Source organism: Gymnoscopelus microlampas (genome assembly GCF_963454915.1).
Source record: "Gymnoscopelus microlampas genome assembly, chromosome: 18".
Classification (NCBI taxonomy): domain Eukaryota; kingdom Metazoa; phylum Chordata; class Actinopteri; order Myctophiformes; family Myctophidae; genus Gymnoscopelus; species Gymnoscopelus microlampas.
This window is the reverse complement of record NC_139955.1, coordinates 1,452,522-1,479,624: the sequence shown is the minus strand read 5'-3', so window position 1 is coordinate 1,479,624 and position 27,103 is coordinate 1,452,522. Positions and strand designations below refer to the sequence as shown.

The 27,103-nt window shown below is 42.5% G+C and overlaps 1 protein-coding gene across 4 annotated transcripts; it reads left to right on the top strand.

The window, feature by feature from the left end:
- Positions 1-27,101, top strand: mgarpa (mitochondria localized glutamic acid rich protein a). Of its 4 annotated transcripts, XM_084041352.1 has the most exons (10): positions 1-176; positions 5,033-5,139; positions 6,338-6,446; positions 10,086-10,106; positions 15,293-15,507; positions 18,913-18,978; positions 19,012-19,303; positions 23,451-24,187; positions 24,756-24,804; positions 25,321-27,101. In XM_084041352.1, the coding sequence occupies exons 1-9, from the start codon at positions 98-100 to the stop codon at positions 24,789-24,791; spliced, it is 1,662 nt and encodes a 553-aa protein (XP_083897478.1). In that variant the 5' UTR covers positions 1-97; the 3' UTR covers positions 24,792-24,804; positions 25,321-27,101. The 4 variants fall into 4 exon arrangements, with proteins under 4 accessions (XP_083897478.1, XP_083897476.1, XP_083897475.1 ...); XM_084041350.1 differs by having other exon boundaries at positions 18,919-19,303; XM_084041349.1 differs by having other exon boundaries at positions 18,913-19,303.
- Positions 27,102-27,103: the final 2 nt, after the last annotated feature.

Here is a 27,103-nt window from a genome sequence, read left to right as displayed (position 1 = left end):
AGATCACAGAGGGAGGAGGATCACTGCATTCATTCTGTCCTTTGCTGAAGAGATAACCTTCCTCAGTCCCTCACACACACACACAGCCAGCCCAAAGATGTTTTCGTGCCGGGCAGCCTGGCAGAGATGTGGGCCTCTGGCGAGGAAAGCAGCCTACAGTGTACCCCGGCAGCATGGTGAGTTTCCTGGGGGGCGATCACACGTATTTCAACCCTCCTCCTCCCACACGATCACCACGAACCCATCCGACTAGCATGAACTTGAGGTTCTTTTAAGCTTCTATCTGATCTGACGCAATCTGGCCGATTATAGCTCCTCACACAGCAGCTCCAACGTTGTGAGCCATCGTGGCCCGACTACTGTTGTGGCTGTGCGTAAATTCCGCCGAACACTAGAGAACATTTTGTCCCCGATCCATGCGGGTTGTGATGGTCGCTACTTCTCCAAGCTGGCAGATAAACGTTGGCATCGTGTGGGGGGAGATCAAGGTCATAATGTGATTTCTGTAAACGATGCAAACGATGCAGACAGAGGCTTTTTCCCCCTTCATGTGGTCCCCGCTGTTGATCTAAATATAGAAAGCTATATGCGACAGTAGGCCTGTTCGATTTGGAAGGTGATCAGCCTCTTTATATTGATTGATTTGCTGTGTGTGTGTGTGTGTGTGTGTGTGTGTGTGTGTGTGTGTGTGTGTGTGTGTGTGTGTGTGTGTGTGTGTGTGTGTGTGTTCCAATTTAGATACAATACAAGCATATTATGCTCGTAGCAAAGAATCTTTGATGTTTATTTCACCAATAGGTCTGATATTAAGACCAGCCAGCCGACACGCACTTGAATCTGAACAGTCGACAACAACACCAGCCTTGTTTTTGTATTCTATAAAGATGTCTACAATCTAATGCATAACCATTATTCTTTGGAAATTATACACCTCACACCCTCTGCTACAACTGACGGGCTGTGTCGACTCATTAAACACACATACATGGTGTTTTTTAGAAACACCTTTCCGTGATATGTGACCTTCATTGGATCATGTGTGACACATACATGGAGGAAGGTTCCTGTGTGTTGAGGGACACGTGGTACAGAGCAGCGTGACAGTGGGCTCACTTTAAAGACTGCACTGCACTGCCTATAGCAGGGGAATGTATGGGACATGTGCGCCGCTGGTCGGTGGGTGGGGGTGATGGCACATTCTCAAACCACTGGAAAAGATGGGATTTTGTATTAAATATAGCACAGTTATGGAAATGGAACCAAATGGACCCGTAACCATTTATAATTTGTATACACTCTTGAGTTACAAACCTGTAAGGACCATTTGGTTCCTCACTATCAAAAAGAGTGGGGAACTCCCTCAAGGACCTCTGGGGCTCCCGGACCTTTTGAGGACCACTGCATTAGGCCACGGGCCCCTGATTTTGATATTTTCTATTGTGTGTTGACATGATTTTGTCATTTTGTCCAGAATTCCATTAGAGATAACAGTGAAACTTTAATTAAACAGCTATTCTTGTACATGTATCATTTAGCTGGCCTGCTGGGGTGTCCCTCAATAACCCCTGGGGAGCCCTGGGTACCATGTTTTTCACCTAAAATGTATTTCTGGCGTTGGACATGGTCAAACTAGACGCACCCAGCCGGGCGTACACAAAGGCCCCCCACAGATCCTTATCCCAACCGTCCTGAACCACACCAAATGTTCCTCCTCCTAACCTTCACCTTACTAACGATGTGTAACCTTAATGCTTGCCCAATGGGTGCTTTGATTTTCCCAATTAAAACATGGTACAGTAACATGACCAGCCGTTTGCTCGTAACCCTGGCATCACAGTTTTTGACATTTTAAAAATAAATGTAAAGGAAATAAAGACTTTTTTTGGGGCTAAATTGGTAACGTGTTGGTTATACAGAGCCTTCGTCGCAAAGGCGAGGTTCCTCTCTGTTGACCGGCTATAAAGCAGTACATAGAGGTGTAGGTGTGTGTGTGTGTGTGTGTGAGAGAGACGAAAAGAGAGAGCAGTTTTTAGGAGTGTCCAGCCCACCATTAACAGCCCTACGTGCCTCCATGCATGAACTCATTGCACTGCTGTGACAAATGGGTCAGAGCCTTGCCGCAAGATGAGCTGTACTGGGCCACCCGTGACTATTGACCCCAGCCAGCAGCCCCCAGCACCCTTTAACTAAAGCAACATACCCTGGCCTAACACTGTGCCAGTCATCCTGACCATATCGCTAGTCACCACTTTCACACACCAGTAGAGCCTATTAGCCTGTATAATGAACACCGATGGGAGTGGGGCGGGTGGAGGTGGGAGGTTATAGAGTGGATTCGTTAGTGAGATTATGAGGGGTCAGCTAATCCTTATGCTGGTCGACGTTGTGGCAACAGTCTAAGAGCGAGATGGCGTGTACTGTATATAAAGCCCAGTCCACACCAATGATTCGCCATGCAACAACTTGCAACTTTGCAACCACATGCAACAGAATCCCCAAACTGCACCGACCTGCAACGGGTCAATTCAGACCGCTGCAATTTATCTCTGCAACGTATTGCAATGGTTTTGTTGCACTGAATCATTGGTGTGGACTGGGCATAATATGTTGCTATTATTATTACACAGTTTCCTTAAAGGTAGGCTGAATTTGTAGTTTGTATTCCAGTTCAGGTTAAAAAACTACAGCAGATTAGAAACATGGCAGCCTAGTAGGCAACGCAGCTGTAGCTAAGCACATTAATAATGGCTGTGTTAGATTAAGGTTGGCATTTAAAATGCAGCAGTCACAGAAACGAAGGCATTTCGGCCTATTGGCCTTCGTCAGCGTATTTGTCAGTGATGCGCTGACGACGGCCAATAGGGCGATGCTTTAGTTTCTGTGACTACTGCTGCATATTAAAATGCTCTAAAACGTTCCACCTTTGCGGTTGTTTTTTTATGTCGATGTGCATTGTGCAAGCATAGACAGTTGTCAACAGTATTGTATTCACATTCACACTCCTTAAGCTAACACAACTATTATTAATATTTTTAGCTGCTATAGTTTTTAACCTGAAGTGGAAAACAAACTACAAAATATCCTACTGTTTCCATTCAGCGAAAATACAATACAGATCTCCAAGTTTGTGATGCGTTGTGAGCTTGTAGCTACACAAGCTACTAAGCTACTAAGAGATTTGGAGTAGAGTGCAAAAAAGTAGAGGGCCTAGTAAACCCCTGGGAGACGCTGGTCAATATAGGATTTAAGTGGTTTTAATGAGACCTAGCTATTCTTATGCATGCATGTGTATTACATTTTAAAGGTATGTAAATGATTTTTGATGGGTAAATTCAAGGTTTTTTTTTCTCTCCAGCGCGTTACTGAGCAGAAAATACATTTTCAGGTGGGTTGCCAATTTTATCCAATCAGGACAGAGTACCCATTTATCAGCTTAAATTGTATAGAGTAGTTCCAATTTTGTCTGCTCATTTCACTTGTTTGTCCTGTATGAGAGTTGTCTCTCCTGATTGGATAACATTGGATAACTCTAAAGATTATCTGATCATAATGAACACCAGCTCCTGGCACCTGTCACACGCCTGTTTGTGTGCAGTGAATGAAATAATTTACTTTGGTTAACTGTTGCACTCCTAGCTCCTGAATTTCATCACAGTGAGTGAAGTGAAGAGAAAGCTTTTGGGCGTCTTCACGTGACCCTGTGTAACATGATTGCCGGTACTCTAACGTTAAGTGGAATTACATTTGGCTTTATTGTGCAAGAGCAATGTATCAATAAATACATGGTCAGAGACTACAAATGAACAAGACAATTTAAAGGACATATTTAATTATGTGGTGTGGCCAAATTTCATGTAATTTTGGGGGTCCTTGACATGAAAAAGTTGGAGAACCACTGAATATAGCAACATATTTTTTCTTCTTCAAAAAACTAGGATTTAGAAGACTTTTGTAGAATCCCCCAGAAGCAAAGATTTGAGTTACAAATGTTCGCTTTAAAAATATATATATTCAAAGATTTGCTCAAATTTACGAATAACGATAAAAAAAAAAATAGCAGATCTACAAGCTCATAGCGCAGCACTCGGTGCCGCGCTATGAGCTATTGAGCTTGTAGATCTGCTATACAGATCTGCTATACACTTACAGTGTAAGTAAGTGACGAGGGCTCGTTAAAGGCATATTTTTGTCCCATCCCAGGGCTCTAAATCCAATCAGAAAAGGAGGGATCATGGAGTGACGGTGCGTGTAAATGTGCTTCGTCACCAATCCTCTCCCTCCCAGCAGCTGATGTGTTTAAGTAGCACATTAGGCCTAATACAGTGGCAATCTTTTTAAAGCCACCAGGGTTGCTATGTTCAACTCAATGACTACGACTTATACCCGTCAGTATATACACAGCATTACTGCCGACCACCACTTCCAATAGCATGCTGCTGTTCAACTGATTTGCGAACAGGTTTTTGGTGTCTGTTCATTTCAGTTTGATGATATAGGTGTGCAACAAGTACGGTAATCAAACTACTCCAATTCATCGACGAATAAAATGTTCAAAAATGACACAAAAGACAAGGTGTTGTGAGCTTATTGAAGTTAAAATGGGGCCTTAAGTATTATTTCACTTAAAAAACGCTTCTGGGATAATTTTAGTTTTTAAGTTGCCTCGTTCAATATTTAAATATTTCATAATCATTTGATCAGACAATACTCCCTCCTATAAAAGCCCTCCTATAAGAGTCATTGGAAACACGCATCCCTGCTTCTGGTGACATGATATTGTCCTAATATAATGCACGAGAAGAGCCATTTTCATGGCTACCGGCACTAAAGACAGTCGGTCTTAAGTTTATCGTGTTTCACCCATGGGGGTTGATGAATCTATAATTTCCCATCCAGCTCAATTGCACAGGTTTTCTCTCGCAGTAAAAGCGTTGTGGTTGGGTAAAAAGGGTACTAAAAGGCGGTGCTGAAGCAAAACGAAATGTTTGAGAATGACATGACATGTGACTTTGTTGTGATGTTTTTGTGGCAGTGATCCAGCGGCGGCCCATGTCGTCGCTCCCGGGAGGCGGCCCGTCGGGAGAGAACATCCTTTACACCGTGCTGTGTGCAGGAGCCTTCGCCGCATCCTGTGGTTACGTAAGTTCCATCCAGTCCGCCGTTTTCCTCCTCTCATCGAAGCTCCATTTCAACTTGGTCACACGACGGCTGCACGCACACAAACATCAGCCGAGCTACAAGTTGCAGGCCGCATAAGTTTCGTTGTGGTATCTGTTCCCCTGTATTGTTGATGTTTTGTAGCTTGTACTGTAGATCTGCTATTTTTGAAAAATCATCGAATAACCAATAATCGCAAATCTTTTAATATATATATATATATATATATATATATATATATATATATATATATATATATATATATATATATATATATATATATACATACATACATACATACATACATACATACATACATACACTTTTTAAGTGAAAATCTTTGCTTCTGGGGGTCCCTGGAACATAATATTTTGAGATGGGGGTCGGCAGCCAAATACATAAAGTTTTTTTTTTTTCATTGACATGAAAAGGTTTGAGCACCACTGATTTAGCTACATACGGTTTTCAGAAAACTGTTAGGATTTAGAAGACATTTTGAAGAATGAAACTATAGCAGCTAAAAAGATTAATAATGGTTGTGTTAGCTTAAAGAGTGTGAATGTGAATACAATACTGTTGACAACTGTCTATTTCTGAATGGGTTAAGATTGTTTGGTTCACAGTACTGTCGCAACCCCCCCCCTGCTGAGTCAGTAAAACAGCTGATCCTCATGTCACCTATTTTTCAACTGTCCCGTGTCACCTTTTATAGCATGAAATAACACACAAGGACTTGCTTAGCTACTCTTGCTTGACTCCCAGAGGGGATAAATACCTAAAGATTTGTGTTGGGGGCTCTTCTCCTGGCTGCCATGCCGGACGATTGACTGTGTGATGAGAAGTTCCTATTAAAGATGTGGATTTATCCATGCCATGCTGTGGTCTCACTCTTATACGAACACCTCTTAGTACGGCTAACATTTACTGCTATTTCCGGTGCGTGCCGCCTGAAAATGAATTGGGCATTACCCTCTTGATTTGGTTTGTCTTAAATAAAGCACTACTGATGCTGGATATTTTCATTTTTTTTCGAATCAAATACAAAAAAGATTTGATTGATTAAAGTTTGTATTTGAGAAGTTTTAACTTACACAACCATTTAATGAATATATGTGCAGTATTTCACAAAAAGCATTATCAAGTTACAAAAGTGATTTTGACAATGTCCTTTTCTCTGCAGGCATATAGCACTGCAATGGGGGATCACGAACGGTTCAACGAGCGTGTCGCAGACATCAAAGCCCGGCCCGGCAGGCAAGAGTGGACACCCAAACCATGGCCTCCCAAGAGTAAGTCCAGGCTATTATGGATAAGGTTTGAAGTGGGAACATGTTATTGAAGATTCAAGCATAAGAACAGCAGGACAAGAAAGAAAAAAAGAAAAATCTCCCAATCTCAGACCCTTCTTCTAGTTGTCCAGACTAACAAAGAGGCTGTCCTTGAATAGTCATATTCTATGTACAAACATATTACTCTTACTGTATAAACAACATCAGCAGTGTTGCTGAAACAACCAAAAGGAGAATAGTGAAGTGGAAATGGGCCTTGGCACAGCTGTTGACTAGACCCTAATGACGGCAACAGGAGCTTGTGACAAGACCCCAGCTGTGAAGTTAAACACTCTACAGATTGGCATTCTATAAATTGCCATCCCCCTCCTCTTCTCTAAACCAATTGAAGCCCATTTGCCATGTGCACACTTCTCATGCACTCAAAAACTGACGGTGCCTCGTCGTGTTTGTTTGTAAGTTTAGATTGTTTGCAAAATGTTTTTGGATTACTTCCAAACTAACAAGGCCTTACGCCCTGGTCCTTTGGCGCCCCGGACTCTTGGTTGGGGACCACTGGTCTATGATATGCTGCGTTCACACTGGCGGTGACAAAACCTACAAAACAACCTAGCGTGGCCAGCACAGGTACATTGTGGCCGAGACAGGTTTAAATGGCACAGGGGAACTAAGGAGTTATTCTAACATTTACGGAACAGAGCAGGGACTGAGTGAAGAGAGAAGGGGAGAGGAAATGGTGAAATAGAAATATGATTGACGCTTCACCGCATCATTGGAGTGCCGAAAAAAATGGAAGCCGGTTCAACGTTTTTTTGAGCGAGTCGAGTGGTGACAAGTGCAGACTGTCGGTTTTTATCTTCATGTCACTGCCTTCCATTGAAAAGTACTTGTAGCCTGTTGCTTAGTCACTGTTAAACGCAGCAACAGTGATGCACTGGTATATGGATGCCATCTGGATTAATCATCGGCGTGAAGTGATAGTGTCCACAATAATAATCTATTATAATTTGTTATCATCCATTGCCCTACAGATTAAAAATATGGCAGGCTAATAAGCAACACAGCTGCAGCCTATCAAATTAATAATGGGAGCCCAGTGCGCACCAATGATTCGCAACGCAATGAGTCTGAATTGACCCGTTGGAGGTCGGTGCAGTTTGGGTATTCTGTTGTGAGTGGTTGCATTTGCAACTTGTTGCGTTGCAATCATTGGCAGACTGGGCTTTAGATTTACCGTAGTGTGCCAATGTGCAAATAGACGGTAATCGACATTACATTACATTACACACCCATTATTAATCTGATTAGCTGCAGCTGTTTTGCTTACATCACAGTGTACAATCAGGTAAAAACATGGCAAGCTGCCATGTTTTACCCTGCTGTATTGTTTAACCTGAAAACAAACTACTAAATCAGCCTAGGGATTCAACCCCCTTTAAGTGAGGTAACTAAAAGCCACTATTTACACACGGTCTGTACCAGACAACTCTAACTTAGTGCCTTAGTTGGTCTGTTCCAGCTCTCCCTGAACAAAAGGAGCAACGTGATCCAGGCAAAGGATTGTGGGACCGTTTGATGACCTGGGATTATCCTCTACTTATGTCGGTGTCAAGTGCAATGTCACTGACTGACCACACCCACCCACCGTGACGCCTAAAGCTGTCAACATGCACAGTCCAGGAACACACACTCAGTTCTCAAAGCTCAATCTACCAATTTGGGGGTCCTTGACATGAAGATGTTTGAGAGACTGGACACTGAAACCTTGTGCTGATTAGAATTAGCCTTGTAGTTATCCCCATTGCCTCCTGCTTTGTAAGTGTTATGTAGTTGTGAAAAGTAACTGCATTAAGTACATTTTACTCAAGTGGAATTTGTACTTTTTTTTTTTGCAATTTAGAGGTACTTTAACCCATTTTGGGCGGGAACCCCTATTTGTAACTATACCTTTCAGGACAAAAGGGGTTCCCGTATGTACAGTATATAGCAAGTAGCAACAAACATTTTTTGTAATTTCTTTATACATATTTGAAGTTTTTCAGGAAAAAAAGGTCAGGATTTAAAAGGCGTTTTGAGAATCGGCCTCAGGTCTAAATGGGTTAAATATAACACCCTTTAATCATTCATGTTTCAATGTTTCAAAGTGTCCCTGAGCAAGACACTTAATCTCTAACTGCTCCCTGGGCGCTTGCCACTAATACTGCACTTCCATCAAAATAGTCAATTAGTATGTAGCCACATAGTGTAAATAATAGCAAAATATGATGGATAGATGCAGAGGACAAATTTCACATAATGTGCAAATTTACTGTGACAAAAAACACCACAAAGAAAGAAGTGGGGACCATGTACTGTAAACGCCATAGAACTTCATTATCCACTATATCTTCCTCACACATGCCTGCACAGGCGTTCTCTGGCTCTCTGCCTCTCTCTCTCGTTCCGTGTGTCAACAACTCCCGTGCTCCTTGCCAAATACTTCCGTCTGGTCATCCCCATGTCAACAGCCGTGCTGCTCCTAGCCAAACAGTTCCGTCTGGTCATTCCTCTCATGTTGTCTAGTCAGGTCCAGCCATCTTTCTAGAGTTCCTCGTCCATGTGCTGCTGCTGCTACTACTACTACTACTACTACTACTATTACTCGCCTTGCCAAAACGTCTTGCTGTTCAAATGACGACTATTTATACTCTGCCAAGATGGGTTGTCTATTTATTTTCTCTCTTCTTTAACCCATTAAGACCGGGAACGCATCCCTGTCATTTTTAGATTTCTTTGGCTATTCAAAAATAGCAGATATGCTCAAGCTCTATGAACTTGTAGATCTGCTATTTTATGAAAAAAGCAATAGTTAATTTTTTAATGCAAAAAAAAACCCTCAAATCTTTGCTTCTGGTGGGGGTCCCTGGAACAATATATTTTGAGATGGAGTCCACGGTCAAATACATTTACATACATTCATTTTGGGTGGTCCTTGACATTTTTGAGAACCACTAATATTATAACAACATAAGTTTTTTTTCAAAAAGCTGTTTATAAGACATTTGTAGAATCCCCCAGAAGCAAAGATTTGCGTAAAAAATGTTCGCTTTAAAAAATATATATTCAAAGATTTGCGCACATTTTCCAAGATTTTTCAAAAAATAGCAGTTCTACAAGCTCATAGCGCAGCACTCGGTGCCACGCTATGATCTTGTAGATCTGCTATTTTTTGAGTAGCCAAAAAAAATCTTCAAATTACAGAGATGCGTTCCCGGATTGAATGGGTTAACTCAAACCGGAACTCCGCCAGTCTCAGATGGGGATCACAAGGCCGCAGACACAGAAGAGAAATCGAGATTAGACGTAATTGGTAGAGGCTTTGCTTTCCGCTCACAGTCTGAAGTCAAGTTTGTTTACCGATTGTGATCTGCAAGCGTGCAGCCACTGCGTACGACAACTCGCCAAACATAATGGCCCGAGTGAGAGTGTTGGCCGAAGTCGACATGGCGGTACGGTAAACATGTCAAGGCTGATGATGCAGAGGAAATTGCTGTCTTAGCGTTGTCGTTGAAGTTGTTATGACTTGTGTTCTGTGTTGATATGGTGTGTGTGTGCGAAGCAATGACACTGTTGGTTGTCTGTCTATTTGTTTGTTTGCAGGCAGGGGTGAGGACGAGGAGGGTGAGTCCTGTGATGCCTCATATATATCTTATTTCCAATGTCTGGTCTCAATGTTCTCTAAACACTGATCTGAATGCTCTCTTAATCTCTGATCTGGGCTCAAAGAACTCTGAAGCATGTTCTTGAGTGGTTTTTCACCATCTTGGGATTCTCTCTATTTTCTATTAAAGCTTACTAATAATAACACTTTAACTAGGATTTACAAAGGGAATTGACAGACAATTTTGCATCATTATTATTGCCGGTATATGTGTATAAACTATATACAGTACATTTCAAAGCATGCATTACCCATAAATGACTCATTGTGGCCCTGTCTTTGGAGGCTCAGTGCTGCTTACCAGGTCCTCTGTTCTGATTAATCGCTGGGCAGAGTGTAGGGCTGCATGACTAAAATGACGATCCTTATATTGTAATCATGATTATTAATCAGTTATTGATAATGATGTTTTTTTTTAAATGCCTTTTGTTGCTCGCTAATCTTTGGTCAAATGGTATGGAATATCCACATTCCATTGTGCTTCTGTGATCACGATTCTCAGTTATTCTTGATTAATTATGCAGCTCTAGTAGTGTCGTTAATGAGGCTAGATGAACTAACTAAAGTATCAACACATGATCTTAAGCCTGATATGTACTTAGTTGCGTGCCGGTTGTTGTGCATCCGAAAATAGCCGATATAGAAGCTCAGTGAGCTTGTAGATCGGCTATTTTCGGATGCACAACATGGCACACGACCAGGTATAAATCAGGCTTTACTAATCAGCTTGAGACAACTGTGTTGTTGAGCATGCATCAAATGTATTATGTACAATTAACAGTGTTAACTTGCTGATTTCTTAAGAGTAAATGATGTTGCATGTAACATAATGTAATTTACTCTGACGAAATCTGCTGGAAGACAGTGGAAATGCACATACAGTATCAATCAAGAGATCTACATAACATTATTTAAAAGACAGATCCACATTGTTATTTCCCATTGGCACACATTGTTAGGATTTGGTTAGCAACGTAATGGTCAGTTAAAATTGTGGCTGAATCTCGCTAATTGCTGGCAGCTATGTTGTGAAGGCAATAATAAACTCAAGGACATGATGTATCATATTATATCATTGCAACAGGTATTTAAAATAACACCCCCTATAGCTGTGATGTAATCACAATATACCACAACCTCTTGTGTATTATTGCTAATATTGAAGTATCATTTGACATTTTCATCCTTGAAATTACAGTAGAGTCAATTTGAGAGTCCTGCTTGTGGGTTATTTTGATTTGCACTGTAGCCACTTAAGCAGCAGTTTGTGGCTGCCTTAACAAAGATGATCATCTTTAAGAAGTTGAATTGTAGTTTATACCTACCTAGTGTTTGTAGATTGCTTGCATATCCAGAGTCATATGTATGTGTTGAGTACATCTCACCTACAAAGCCGTTAGTGGGTTTTATTTTTTGTTTGGATATAACACTCTCTGATAAGCAGAGATTAGTAATTTAGCTTAACAACCTGTGTCTCTTCTCTGTAAAGTATTGTTTTGCATGAACCTCAACCCAGCCTCACCTTAAATAAACTTGTTCCTCAAGGCTGAAAGACCTGTTTAATCAGAACAGGGGGCCTCATCTTTTGACACACTTCCACGCTACAACACATCAGCCTAAAGTCAAAGTCATACTTCATGGCGCAACAGTGACTAGTGCTGAGAATAGGCGACCTACAAGCTCACAACGTGTCGTAGATGCGACGTGTTGTGAGCTCGTAGGTCTGCTATTCTCGCCCGTTCTCTGTGCTCGACACCATCGCTCAACGGAGCATAAATTTGGCTTAAATATTTAATGTTCCTCACATTCCTTCCCCGCTTTCACTTTCCGTCCTTTCTACCACCCTGCTTCCTCATTTAGTAAAACAGAAAACGATTAAACCAAATTTCTACATTTGCAACTCAAGCCCACTCCATGTAGACAATAGCCAGATTTACAGTGCCTTGCAAAAGTATTCACCCCCTTGCCATTTTTTGTGTTTTGTTGCCTCACAACCTGGAATTGAAATGGATTGTTTGAAAGTTTGCATCATTTAATTTACAGAATATGCCTACAACTTTGAAGATGTGATGTTTTGTTATTGTGAAGCAAACAACAACAAGTAGGACAAAATAACAGAAAACATCAATGTGCATAACTATTCACCCCCTTAAAGTCAGTACTTTGTAGAGCCACCTTTTGCGGCAGTCACAGCTGCAAGTCGCTTATGATAAGTCTCTATGAGCTTGCCACATCTTTCCACTGGGATCTTTGCCCATTCCTCAAGGGAAAACTGCTCCAGCTCCTTCAAGTTTGATGGTTTGCGCTTGTGAACAGCAATCTTCAAGTCTGACCACAGATTCTCAATTGGATTGAGGTCTGGGCTTTGACTAGGCCATTCCAACACATTTATATGTCTCCCCTTGAACCACTCAAGTGTTGCCTTAGCAGTATGCTTGGGGTCGTTGTCCTGCTGGAAGGTGAACCTCCGTCCTAGTCTCAAATCACTTATAGACTGGTACAGGTTTTGCTCAAGAATATCCCTGTATTTAGCACCATCCATCTTTCCCTCGACTCGGGCCAGTTTCCCAGTCCCTGTTGCTGAAAAACAGCCCCACAGCATGATGCTGCCACCACCATGTTTCACTGTGGGGATGGTGTTCTTGGGGTGATGGGATGTGTTGGGTGTGCGCCAGACATAGCGTTTTCCGTGATGGCCAAAAAGTTGAATTTTAGTCTCATCTGACCAGAGCACCTTCCTCCATACATTTTGGGAGTCTCCGACATGCCTTTTTGCAAACTCAAAACATGCCTTCTTATTTTTAGCTGAAAGTAATGGCTTTCTTCTGGCCACTCTTCCATAAAGCCCAGCTCTATGGAGTGTACGGCTAATTGTGGTCCTATGGACAGATACTCCAGTCTCTGCTGTGGAACTCTGCAGCTCCTCCAGGGTTACCTTTGGTCTCTGTGCTGCCTCTCTGATTAATGCCCTCCTTGCCCGGTCCGTGAGTTTTGGTGGGTGGCCCTCTCTTGGCAGGTTTGTTGTGGTGCCATGTTCTTTCCATTTGATTATGATGGATTTGATGGTGCTCCTGGGGATCATCAAAGATTTGGATATTTTTTTATAACCCAACCCTGACTTGTACTTCTCAACAACTTTGTCCCGGACTTGTTTGGAGAGTCCCTTGGTCTTCATGGCAGTGTTTGGTTGGTGGTGCCTCTTGCTTAGGTGTTTCAGCCTCTGGGGCCTTACAGAAAAGGTGTGTATATAGTGACATGTGACACTTAGATTGCCCACAGGTGGACTGCATTTCACTAATTATGTGACTTCTGAAGGTAATTGGTTGCACCAGAACTTTGTAGGGGCTTCATAACAAAGGGGGTGAATACATATGCACATGCCAATTATCAGTTCTTTATTTTTAAAAATCATTTTTTTATATGTATATTTTTCATTTCAAAACTAAGACTATTTCCTGCAGATTCATCAAATCAAATTCTGATTTAGAAAACATTTAAATTACAGGTTGTAATGTAACAAAATAGGTAAACAGCCAAGGGAGGTGAATACTTTTGCAAGGCACTGTATACACCGCCATATGACGGTGTCGCTGGCTAAAACACTGCCGATCCACAAGCTGATGATGTTGCGCGTTCTGAGCTTGTGGATCAGCAGTTTTCAGCAGCTATTGACACCGTCACATGACTAAGCATGAGGATTCATTTATACATCTGTGCCACTCAACGAGAAATAACGTTTTCCAGTTCTTTTCGTCGACTGATACGGTCGTGCAGTGAAGTAGAAATAAGGATGAGCTCTCCAAGTGAGACTCCTACCTGACCCAATACAAAGCCAACTCTGCATCGGTAGTCTCTTGTGGTTAGTTAACAGTGACACTATAATGTGTGTTCAGTTATTTGAAGATTAATCTCCCGTTTCCTCTCTAACCCCCCTTTTTTTTTTACTCTTTTCAGTGTAATGGTAAAGCTAAGGTCCTCTGCGACCGCCTCTGGTCCTAGAACTGGACCGTGATTGGTCCTAGAACTGGACCGTGATTGGATGTGAACGAACGGGAGAATCCTCCCATCCCTCCTCTTTCTTCATGTCCTGTACTGCTAAAGAAAAGCCCCACACTCCACCTCGGGAGTGTCTGTCGGAACGTTTCACGCTTGGATAACGCTTCAACCTTTTATTCATTCTACTTTTCATTCCACTGAAGGACTGTAACGATAGATGTTAACGACCAAAAAAAGCGAAAGGGAAAAAAAAAAAACGCACAAATCCCTGTTTACCTCATTTTGCCTCATAAAATTGCTTCATGTTTGAACTGTTGGCTAGCATAAAATAAATGTTGATGGATTAATGTAAATGTGTAATCAGTGGAGGGGGGGGGAGAAAAACGTTTACAATTAAACACGCACAAACTACATGGGCTGTCTCAGTGTCTATCTAACTATCAGAATTGCAGAGTTCCAGCTAGTAGATTGTAGTTGGATGTAATTGGATGGTAAGAACCTAACGAACGCCTTCACACGCTAACCCGTGCTTCCCGCTGTCCTCAACGCCTGACCCTAACCCGTCGTTTTGTCAATAACGTCCTTTCTTTCGTTCTTTCTTTGTCTTTTTGCATGGCGGTTTGTGTGGTGAATGTTGTGCTACTGTTGGCTCTTTGCTTTGCTTGGGGAGGGGGGTTCGCAGGTGGGGTGTGTGTGTGTGTCACGAGTGGAACGGTAAAGGTTTGGAGTGGCATGGCTCTGTGTGTGTGTCTGTATTTTGAGTGGTGTGTGTGTGTGTGTGTGTGTGTGTGTGTTTGGAGTGGTGTGAGTGTGTTTTGGATCAGCTTGTGGAACAGCAATGAGAGACTATTCTTAGCGTGTCGGAAAATATCATCACCCCTTGGTGATGTTTATTTTTATTTTAAAGAATGGCTCATAACTTAAATCTTAACAATTGTGATTGTATTTATCATTTTACGTATTTGTTAAATATAAAGTTTTTCAAACGGCATGCGTCAGTCAGGGTGCAGGGGTTGTTATCAGGCTGCAGGCTGCTTCCAGGATGCAATGTGTGTGTGTGTGTGTGTGTGTGTGTGTGTGTGTGAGTGGGGTATTGGCGGTCGAACCCCGTGCCCACCTCTGACGCTCCTCCCTTCATCCTGTTTTCCAGGAGGAGAGGAGGAAGAGGAGGCCGCCGAGGAGGGCGAGGGAGCCGAGGAGGAGGGAGGAGAGGAGGAGGCGGCGGCGGCAGCAGAGGGAGCAGAGGAGGAGGCAGCTGAGGGAGGAGACGATGAGGCGGCTGCCCCTGCAGAGGAGGCCGAACCCGAGGCCGCGGCGGAGGAGGCGGAGCCTGAGGCCGCAGCCGAACCCGAGGCCGTGGCAGAGGTAGGCCTGTCGCAATTCATTTCTGATTACCGCAATCATTTTGCCTAATCGTCAGAATCGTTCATTTATGTGTTGAAAATCTGTGTATATGCAGTATATAGCCGATCTACACACTAGATCTAGTAGATCGGCTATTTTTTTAAGTATACTATTATAAAATATACTGCAAAACAAAAATGCTTTTTTTAGCAGTATATATGGCCTGTTTTGGCCAGAATACATTTGACTTTGATTGTAACCGGTAATTGTCGGTCATTTCTTCGTATATTTAAAGGGATTTTTCACTTTCAAAAATATTTTGGCCATTTAAATCGTCTACTCTGGCTTTTGGGAGCACCCCGGACAGTTTTTAAGTTGCTTGATTCAGTATTTAGATATTTGATATTCATTTTATCAGACACCCCCCCCCCTCCTATACAAACCCATTGTAACTCCAAACTCCATTTTAACCATGTTAGATTCATCAGAAACACCTGTAGTTGGTTCTGGTGACTGACATTGTCCTTTTTTGGGGAAAATGAAAACGATTCAATAAAATAAATGAAAAAAGTAATCGAAAATATAGCTGCAAGCAGCGATGAAAATATAGCTGCAAGCAGCAGAGAGAGAGAGAGAGAGAGAGAGAGAGAGAGAGAGAGAGAGAGAGAGAGAGAGAGAGAGAGAGAGAGAGAGAGAGAGAGAGAGAGAGAGAGAGAGAGAGAGAGAGAGAGAGAGAGAGAGAGAGAGAGAGAGAGAGAGAGAGAGAGAGAGAGAGAGAGAGAGAGAGAGAGAGAGAGAGAGAGAGAGAGAGAGAGAGAGAGAGAGAAAAACAGAATGGATTGATTGGACATCTCAACCTATTGCCATTAACAGGAATCGAACTCTCAACCTTCGGACTAATAGGCTGCGACACTACCTATAGTGCTATAGTTTTGTCCAAGCTGATGTTGTCTGTTGAAGATCATAAACTCTTGCCTTCTGTCATGAACCAAGCCAACACTAAGATCACTCGTTCACAAACCATTTACCAATAGAGAAATTGTATGTCTCCTCGCAACCGAAAACAGTGAAAGCAGCCGATCTACAAGCTCAGAAACACGTTGCTATATGAAAGGTTTTGAGATTGTAGATCGGCTATTTTCAGAATGAAGTATGTCATACGTTGAAAAACGTACTCTCAAATATGCATTTCAGGTTATCTTTACCATTTGCACATGTATTCATTGATACAGTCATGTTGTTTGCAATTCAACTTAAATGAAGTCTGCAAGTGAGGCTTGAACTGACGACCTTGATATTGTGAGGCACTCATTTAAGGGAGACGCCATTGGACCAACAGACAAGGAACTGTGAAAAAGGAGATCACACAGATGATACAGTTTCACGCAAATAGCTGAAAAATCCTGTGTTTAAGTGTTTTTCAAACTGCTCAAAATTGCGGACAATCTAAGGGCGGAGCTCACTGGTCAAAGCGATAGATGTGTTCCTCATGAGTCAAGGCACAAGTGTAAGCAAGTTTCACAACTTTCGGCCAAACGAGGCATGACTTTTGCCTGTTTAAAGTTTGCATTTTCAAAAAATTGCTATAGCGCCCCCCTTTGGCCAATTGGAGTGAGATTGGTTTCAGTGATATTTGGAATGACTCTCTACATTACTGCAACGTTTCAAAGAAATGTGAGTCTTGCATGTATGTGTTAGGGGCAGATGAATAATTTTCATAAAACTGCAATAGTTAAAATCTATGTAATCCTGGGATTTTGGAGCAATCTGCACGAAACGTTTAACACTTGAACTTTGGACCTCTGCCGACAACTTCTAGGCGGCGGAATTTCCATAAGTGAAAAAATGCAGAAGTTAGGAGCCAATGGCTGTTTTTCATGTAATTCAAAATGGTGGGCGATCTAAAGGTCAGAGGTCAAAAGTCAGACCACAAAAGTTGTCGGGCATGAAGAGACGCATGTGTGTATCGAAGTTTCATGGTTGTAGGTCAAACAGGGCATGAGTTGTACCTGTTCAAAGTTGGCACTTTCAATTGAGTGCTATAGCGCCACCCTTTGACGAATGAGTGTGAGAATTATTTCTTGGTAGTTTTTCATGAGCATCTACCATATGGCCGAGTTTCGTAAAAAGCGTATGCACGGTTAAGCCAGAACTGGCAAAAACAAGTATTTTTCAAACTGCTCAAAATTGCGGAAAATCTAAGGGCGGAGCTTAATGGTCAAATCGATACGTGTGTTCCTCATGAGTCAAGGCACATGTGTAAGCAAGTTTCACGACTTTCGGCCAAACGAGGCATGACTTATGCCTGTTTAAAGTCTGCATTTTCAAAAAATTGCTATAGCGCCCCCCTTTGGCCAATTGGAGTAAGATTGGTTTCAGTGATATTTGGAATGACCCTGTACATTTCTGCAAAGTTTCAAAGAAATGTGAGTCTGCATGTATGTGTTAGGCGCAGATGAATAATTTTCATAAAACTGCAATAGTTAAAATCTATGGAATCCTAGGATTTTGGAGCAATCTGCACGAAACGTTTAACACTTGAACTTTGGACCTCTGCCGACAACTTCTAGGCGGCGGAATTTCCATAAGTGAAAAAATGCAGAAGTTAGGAGCCAATGACTGTTTTTCATATAATTCAAAATGGTGGGAGATCTAAAGGTCAGAGGTCAAAAGTCCGAGTGTGAAAGTTGTTCAGCATGAGGAGACGCATATGTGTATCCAAGTTTCATGGCTGTAGGTCAAACAGGGCATGAGTTGTACCTGTTCAAAGTTGGCATTTTCAATTGAGTGCTATAGCGCCACCTTTGGACGAAAGATTGTGAGAATTATTTTTTGATCGTTTTTCATGACCATCTACCATATGGCCGAGTTTCGTAAAAAGCGACAGCACGGTTCAGCCAGAACTGCGAAAAGTGGCAGAAGAAAAAGAAGAAGTGACAGAATACTGCCAATAACAAAACAGGTCCAGAGCTGAGCTCTGGCCCTGTAAAAACACGGCCCCCTCACGTATTAGGAGGGCAGGATGAGTCACCAGAACCAAGGAAGGGTGTTTTTGATTAATCTAACATGTTAAAAATGGAGTTTGAAGTTATAATGGGTTTGTATAGGAAGGCGCCGTGTCTGATAAAATTTATATCAAATATCTAAATACTGAATCAATCAATCAACTTAAAAACTGTCTGGGGGCTCACAAAAGCCTGAGTAGACGATAAAATTACCAAAAATGTTTTGAAAGTGAAATATTCCTATAAGTTATTTGTCATATCTGCCCTGTGCAGATTTTTTTTCTCTTGTTTACAAAACCTAAAAGGCAAACGGAAATATAATTTTCATTTATGTTATTAACTATATAAATCAATTAATCGCCGATTTTTTTGGTTCCACTACTAACTGTCAACTAAAATGTAATGATCGTGTCTACCCTAGGCAGAGGAGGCCGCAGCCGAACCCGAGGCCGTAGTGGAGGAGGCTGCAGCTGAACCCGAGGCCGTAGTGGAGGAGGCCGCGGCCGAGGCCGTAGCGGAGGAGGCCGCGGCCGAACCCGAGGCCGTAGCGGAGGCCGCGGCCGAACCCGAGGCTGCAGAAGAGGTGGCCGCAGCGGAGCCCGAGACGGCGGTGGAGGAGGTGGCGGAGGTCGTCGCCGAGGTGGCGGAGGTCGTCGCCGAGGTGGCAGAGGTCGTCGCCGAGGCGGCCATGGAGGTGGAGGCGGTGGCGGAAGAGGTGGCCCAAGTGGCCGAGGCCGTGGAGGAGGCGGCCCAGGCCGTCGCCGAGCCCGCTGCCGCCGCAGAGGAGGAGGCGCCGGTCGCCGAGAGCAACGGTACGGCTCCTCCCCCTGAGGAGGAGGAAGCACCAGCCTCTGAGGCTGCCGAGGCCTGAGGTTGCACACACACACACACACACCACAGGGAGGTGCGCGCACACACACACAGGCAAGGATTATATGAGCAAAGGATAGGACAGAAACGCCATTCACTGAGAGGCAAACTGGAGCCGGAAGTTCCATGGAATGCATCGAAGTGGGAGAGAGCCGGCAGGACAAGCACATGAATAAACTGTCTTTTAATTGCCACCTGCACCTTGTTTTCTGATCTGTTGTTTTTCTATGTGCTATATAATTTTATTGAGGTATCTAAAGAGCACAGAGCTGAGCTGTCGAGCCTGGAAACCTGATGAATCTGCCAGGGTGATTACTGTGAATACTGTATTAACTCGATGGGTTCCATCGCTCTTCCGGCGCCAGTTTGCCTCCCAGTGCGCCTATGGTGCATGCTATGGGCTAGAATGTCTGTCCTATCCTGGTTTATATAATCCTTGACCGTAGGGTGGCATTATACACATCTCTGATCTCAGATCCCACTATGATCTATGGTAATCTCTGGATTGACATAATAACTTGGAATTGGAATTCCCCACTATATATTAATGAATTATTACAGTTGGCATTATTAAAACAAACTCCACACACTTTAGATCTAAAATCTTAGTCCCACATTTTGTCAAATGTTTGGGTTAGATAATGTGTTTGAGCTTAGCATATTGGCTAAACTGAATTGTTTATTGACAGATGAAGCAGTTAAATGATACTACCGCTGTTATTAACAGATAACCACCCCACATACAATCACAGTGATACATGTATGATAAATTACATTTTCTTCCAATGCTATTATCATTGTGTAATGTTTTTTGGAAATCCTTCTCTCACATATGGTCTCAAAACCGTATGCATCTAGCTTCTGTCTGTTTAGGCCGTACTACTGTACCAAGCCGCATAGCAGCTTCAATCTTTACCACTGAACCTCATATAATTAGTTGACAGGAGTCCCTGGGCCCTATTCTAGGCCCCCTCCTGATTTCACTTGACACAAAGTATCTGAAAATGACCTACCTACAAGCTTGTGAGCTTACAGATCTGCTATTTTCGCCGAATGTCAGCCACAGAAAAGGGACGCTAGGGTTCATGACTTTAATGGTTATTGCGTAATCCATCCAGAGATTATATAGATCACTCTACTAGGGACACTAAAACCAGTCAAACCTACAGTACTTCCTCCAGTCAGTCAGTCATTTGAACCACTAGTGACAGGTTAGCCTCCGTTTCCCACAAACCAGGCTTCACCTCTCACAGTTTTGTGTTCTTTTATTGTCTTTCTGAGATATATATTTTCTTTGTATTTATTGGAGAGGATGTTAAAGACGGGGTTGTGTGCATAATACTGTATAATATATATGTGAGGATTGAGAAGAAGGCCGTATAATATATATGTGAGGATTGAGAAGAAGACAGAGTAAATTATTCTGTTATTTTCCCTCTTTCGTCACAAGATGATGATTTGAGATTACTTTTTTTTTTTTTCCGGTGTGTGTTTGGAGTAGATGTATAGGATTTCTCATGTACCTAAATTGGCCGATTCCGTACTGTGTTGACCAAAAACACCTTCATCTTACCTTTCCACTTACCTCTTTCCACATAGGGTTGAGTTGAACCTTTCTCACCTTGTATACCTCAAGTTTCTAGAGCACTGTTTCCCAAACAGTTGGTCGGGACCCATATGGGGGTCGCGGACTAATCTTTATGGGTCGCGTGTAAATACCCCTTTCTTTTTTGTTTTGAATTATTTTTTTCAAAAATGTTAAAGTTGAAAACTAATTTGAACGTTTTTTTTTAAAGAATTCCATTCAAAATAAATTAAATATTGAATATTGTCTACAAGATCACAACACGTCACATCGCGGCATGTTATGAGCTTGTAGATCGGTTATTTTCACTAATTTGGGTCCCGGGGAGACATCAAATTTCTCTTTTGGGTCTCGAGCTAAGTAGTTTGGGAACCACTGTTCTAGAGTACACACCGTGAAATGACCAGTAACACACCTCACTTCAGGGTTTTCTTAAATCTTTTTTTTCTGATGTGACCACTGACCACCAATGCTCAGGCTGTTTCTTGGGAGATTTTATGAACACTGTCTTTTGTTACCTTTTAAATTGTTTTTAATTGTGCTGCTTCTCTGCCAGATATCACAGAGTTGGTACCCACATCTTTGTAATGTTAAAACTGGTCCGCCGCGCAGCTGTGTGTGACGAGCTTGTACAAGCTGTGTAAAAAAAAACTACTGCGCTGTTTTTATTCAAAAAAGGGAAAGTGAAAGAACTCGTAAGGTTAACAACAACAACAACTGGACAACTCGGTACCTTGTGTGGACTCGTTAGATTCTGCTTATAAATGGATATTTTAAAAAATTATAATGAAATGGTTTAAGGGAATTCACTGAGCCATAAAATAAAAGTATTATCAAACCGGAAAGATTTATTCCCGTCTTTAATTTGCCTGAATTTGGTTTGCTTGCGTTAATGACTACACCTGTTGCAGGGCATTTGGGTGCAGAAAGCTCTGGCAGTTCATGTTTTAGTTGTAACAGTCCTAATCAATGCACCAAACACAGACGGCAAGTTATGAATTGGCACTAAACTAGTAAAAGTGTAGTCAACATTTCACAGATTACAAATCAGCACACACATAAGGAAGCTATTTTAAATGTTGAATGCTTCAATTTGGTGTGCCTCTTTCTGGTGATATTTGGCAGGCAGGCCTTTTCACATTTTCAGGTTGTAAATTTGATGGCAACAGACATTTTTCATGGTACAAAACATTTGGCATGCAATACACACGGACACTGTTCACAATCTCCTCCATGCACCTTGAATCCCTCTTTGTTATAGTTTGTAAGGGATTTGCCAGACTCTTCATTGCCTTGCCCTCTGCTGCTTTGCTTGCTTTCTGCACCCAATTCTCTGATTTCATACACACTTTTCATATCATTAGAAGTGCACCTGTGGGATATATTTTACTTCACTAACGCACACGTCTTTGACTGACTATGGTATTGGGCTAAATAGATTTTCCTCTCTTTTTAAAGTAAATTTCTACTTTTTACAGTAAAGTTTATGGTTAAGCATCTGGATAACAGTAAAAAACAGGCATTTCAACAATTTCATTGGAAGCAAAAGCCTCTACTAAGCCGTCTTTTTCTGGGGAAACACGGTTGGTTGGTCTGTCCCTGATGCCACTGTAAAGCATTTTAGATTCTTTGCTGGTCTCTTTCTGGGGATTTCATTGCATCTGCAGGTTGACACCCTTAACAGTAGACAAACATATTTTATCACTTCTGGGTAGGGGTGTCACGATACACAAATTTCACGATATTGATACGATAAGATATAATCTATTTCTTTATTACAATTATCAACATTGTCCATCTTCAGTTTAAACATGCTTTATTTATGAAGCACTTTTTGTTTTAAAGTGCTTTACAATTATACAAGCTTAAGGGACATAACCTCATATTGTTGTCATCTGGACTTTGCCAACCAATTGTAGCGTAGTTATTAACAGCTCGGAACAAAATGGCTATAATACCAGAGAGGGTCGCTTGTAAAACATATTTGGCTTTGATGCTATCTTAGAATAGATGTAGGCCTTGACAGTGCAGAAACATTATTGCCTTGATGCATGTAACATTAACGAAGGTCAACGAGCGTCCGCTGTACAAAGACACACGCCTCCCCTCTGCAGTGCTCTAAACTAAAAGTGAGTCAGATCATTTTTCTCCAAAAGCCCTTGAATATGATGGTGGAAGACATGATTAATGATTACATATCGCACACCATACAGTAAGAACTCCTGTAACTTTCAACAGCCAAAAAACACATTGTGAAGTTTTAATATTGCGCTATATCGTGGGACGATATATTGTGACGCCCCTACTAATGGGATTTTAGAAAATCGTGAAGCTAATTCTCATGGTTCAGCACCTCATCTCTCAGCATCTTTTTCTAAGTCATGGTTAGGCAGTCTGACTTAAAACCCCAGTTGAAACAGTAGTTAGCTATTGGGGGAAATGGGAGTTAGTCTTCACTGTGACAGTAGAGTGATGTTTTTGGGTGGCTGGGTTCTGTGTTGCAGTGCTGGCTGCTGCCTCTACCTCAGAGGTACCCATGGTGGCTGAGATAATAGAGGAGACGGCAGCTGCTGTTGAAGAGGTCAAGGGGGCACCAGCAGAAGAGGCTCCACTGGTTGAGGCTGCACCAGTTGAAGAGGCCCCTGCACCAGTTGTAGAGACCCCTGCACCAGTTGTAGAGGCCCCTGCACCCGTTGAAGAGGCCCTTGCACCAGTTGAAGAGGCCCCTGCACCAGCTGTAGAGGCCCCTGCACCAGTTGAAGAGGCCCCTGCACCAGTTGAAGAGGCCCCTGTACTAGTTGAAGAGGCCCCTGCACTAGTTGTAGAAGCCCCCGCACCAGTTGAAGAGGCCCCTGCACCAGTTGAAGAGGCCCCTGCACTAGTTGTAGAAGCCCCCGCACCAGTTGAAGAGGCCCCTGCACCAGTTGAAGAGGCCCCTGCACCAGTTGAAGAGGCCCCTGCACCAGTTGAGGCTGCACCAGTTACAGAGGCCCCTGCAGCAGTTGTAGAAACCCCTGCTGAAGTCATAGCTGCTGAGCCTGCACCGGCCGAGGCCGTGCCACCAGTGACGGAAGAGGCTCCAGCGGCCCCTGTGGAGGCCCCGGCAGAAGCTCCCAAGAAGGAGTACATAGTTGTAATACTGGACGGAGCGCCTCAGACAGACAACAGGCCCAAGGTGCTGGGAATAGGACCCATGCATGGCAGAGTCATCCCAGCTCCAGATGATGATGAAGTCCCTGAGGTACCAGGTAACTTGACTACTAAAACTAACCAGCACATACCGTAGCATACTAATCTACACACAAGTTTCTTGAACTAGCGATGGGAATAATATCGTTGCTGTCGGGCAGAAACAATCCGACAACAATATCCATATTTTCCCCAATCAGGATTCTTTAATGTTAAACTACTACTACTGTACATTCTGTGAGTTGTATGCCCTCTCCTGATGGAGAGGGATAATTAGCAACTGTAATACTGTGATTTGAACCACACGTGGGACACCAGACATGTACCGCTCATGTAAGAGGGAATATCTGCTTGTCCACGGGAGACATTGGGTTTGTGAGCTTCATGCGTCCGTCAACCAGTAGGTGTCCTACCTGACACCAGGGTCTAATGTCTCAATGGAAGAGAAGGAGACCTCCAACCACTGCAGATGTACTTATATTGTATTAACATATTCTACCTTACAGATGTATTAGTTATTGTATTAACATACTCTGTTAAATCCAGATTGATTTAAATGGTGTGTTGTTTAGAATCGCAGATTGAGGCTTTAACATAAATTTCTTTGTTCTACCACTCAGGGAAAGCGACGGCTGCTTAGGATGCAAATGCAGTAGTCTGATCCAAGAGGTACGGGGCTGTCTCATGCGTTGTCACACCTTGTCAAAATGTACACATTTCCACTCGACACATTTTGTCCAACAATTACTGAGCATTGAATAGCAGTTTATATGGTTCTCAACAATGGGTCTGGGGACAAATGAACCCGTTGTGGGTCTGTAACTCCAAGAATGTACAAATGGACCCTTGGTTCCGGATGGGTCCATTTGGTTCTATTTGTACACTCTCAAAATTAACGAACGGAGGATTTTACAGTGTACATTTGGGTTCCAGGATAGCTTAGTTCAAGGATCCCCAGTTTGATATGCATTGGGCTACCCCCACTGTAAAATCTTCAGTGTTTACCGTACTCAACTCTGAAAGTGTTCAAATGGAACCATAAGGACCATTCGTTCACTCAAGAGTTAGACCTGTACATTTGGGCCCCTGGTGGTCCCCATACCAGACATTGAGAAGCAGTGGTTTATATAGACACACTGGTACTACTGTACATGTGGTTTAACTGTGTTTCTGTTTCAATGACAGCAAACCCTAGGAGCTGCTAAGTGACAACTTTTTACCCTGCGGATGAAGAGGATGGATGTGCCTTTCCTGTTTCCTGCACCCTGGAGCCTGATTTGTACTTGGTTTGTGTGCCGAAAATAGCCGATCTACAAGCCCGACGCGTCGTGAGCTTGGCAGATCGGCTGTTTTCAGCACGTGACACGGTGCATAAGTATAAATCAAGCCTGTGTAGCCCCTACATATGTGACATATACATGTATGTAGTTGTTAGATATGATTATAAATGATGTAAAAAATGCCTGCTTTATGGAATAAGGATCCCATTCTGTATGTACAGTTCTTTTCCTGTTGGATAAAGATGGTGGCTACGATGGCCCAAGGGCGGCCTCTTTACATGACCCATGACACTGCACACTGACTTAGGTAACTACTGCTGCACGACTCCTCCAGTGAGAACAGAAATAAAGCTGTGATCTTAACAGGTTAATCTCCACAGTTACAAGACCAATTCTATGCTCAGGTACAGCTGAATAGCACCCGGTCTACCACCTTCAGTACTTTTTAGTCTCAAGTTTACTGCCCAGTGTTTCACTCCAGTGGTATTACCCGTTACTCTGCGTCACACACGGCAGACACAACCACTGCCACCAAAATTGGACCCCCCCCCCAACATTTGGGTTGTTTTGGGGGGAATCACCAGCATCGTTTACATTGCCAACCTCAGGTGTCGTTACTTCTCAGAACTCTTCTCCAGGCAAACTTCTCAACTGTGAAAAGGGCAAGTATTTCAAAAATAACGTACGAAAGTAGCTACCTCACAATTTCAGTCCCCCTACAGAAGTTCAGTTTTCAAACTGGCCCTCTGCTGACATCTGCTGATACCTTGTCATGGTGGCAAAGCCAGTGGCGACAAAGCAAGACAGTGACTTTGTACAAAACTCAAAGACAATCATTCCTCATGTTCTGAAGACTAATAAAGCTTGCGTTTGATAACATAAATAAAAGGCTTTTTAAGATTTCATAAGGCAGACATTTTAACTTTTTTTTTCTTTCTTTCCAGCTTTCCTGTTATTTCTTTGTGAAGTTGTTGTGAAAGTCATGGAGTCTCTCTCCTGGCTTTTACCAGCGGTCGTTATTTGCTGAGGCCGCCGCTGTTAGGGAATACGTCTAAATTTCTTAGTCATGCAGCGTTAAGAAGTATGTAATTTTTTTTTTAAATGGTTCATGTTGGGTTCAGCATGTTGTTGGGAGACAGAGAAGCCAAAGTGTTTTTTGGTCTTTATTTTGAGGGATAAGCATGACTTAATGCTTCAGCTTAAAATCTCATTTGTATGAGTGTGTGGCGATGGCTTGCAGCAAGTGGAACAATTTTTATGACATTTGATGTGCTTATTATAAAATGCTGATAAATCCTGTTCAATTAACATTCTGAAGATTTCAGTTTTCACAAGATCACAGCTGGCTAGATGGCTCTATAGCAAGACTTTCTGTGTGACATGGCTAGTATACACTCGGATGTAGATGACACACACCCCCCTTACCTTTTTCTCACCAGTCGTATTTCACTTAGGCATGTTTTATGATACCTGAAAAGGGACGATGTAATGAATGTAAGCATATGCCTATATTTTATTAGGATTGGGAATTATTGTGAATATTGCTCACCATATCTGTTCTTTGTATAGAGGACGTGTCAATTCCTTTGCAGTAGTTTAACAAGAGCCACAAACTTGACTTTTCAATGCATCGTTTCCTTTTTTTTTGTGAAATAAAGATCGATTAAAAACATTGGTTTAACCTTGTG

Bases quoted from the DNA above. Each gene is read 5' to 3' on its own strand.
- mgarpa (XM_084041349.1), top strand. From the start codon at position 98: ATGTTTTCGTGCCGGGCAGCCTGGCAGAGATGTGGGCCTCTGGCGAGG. The intron at 5,140-6,337 runs GTAAGTTCCATC...TTTTCTCTGCAG, and splicing joins TCGCCGCATCCTGTGGTTAC to GCATATAGCACTGCAATGGG. The intron at 15,508-18,912 runs GTAGGCCTGTCG...TGTCTACCCTAG, and splicing joins AACCCGAGGCCGTGGCAGAG to GCAGAGGAGGCCGCAGCCGA.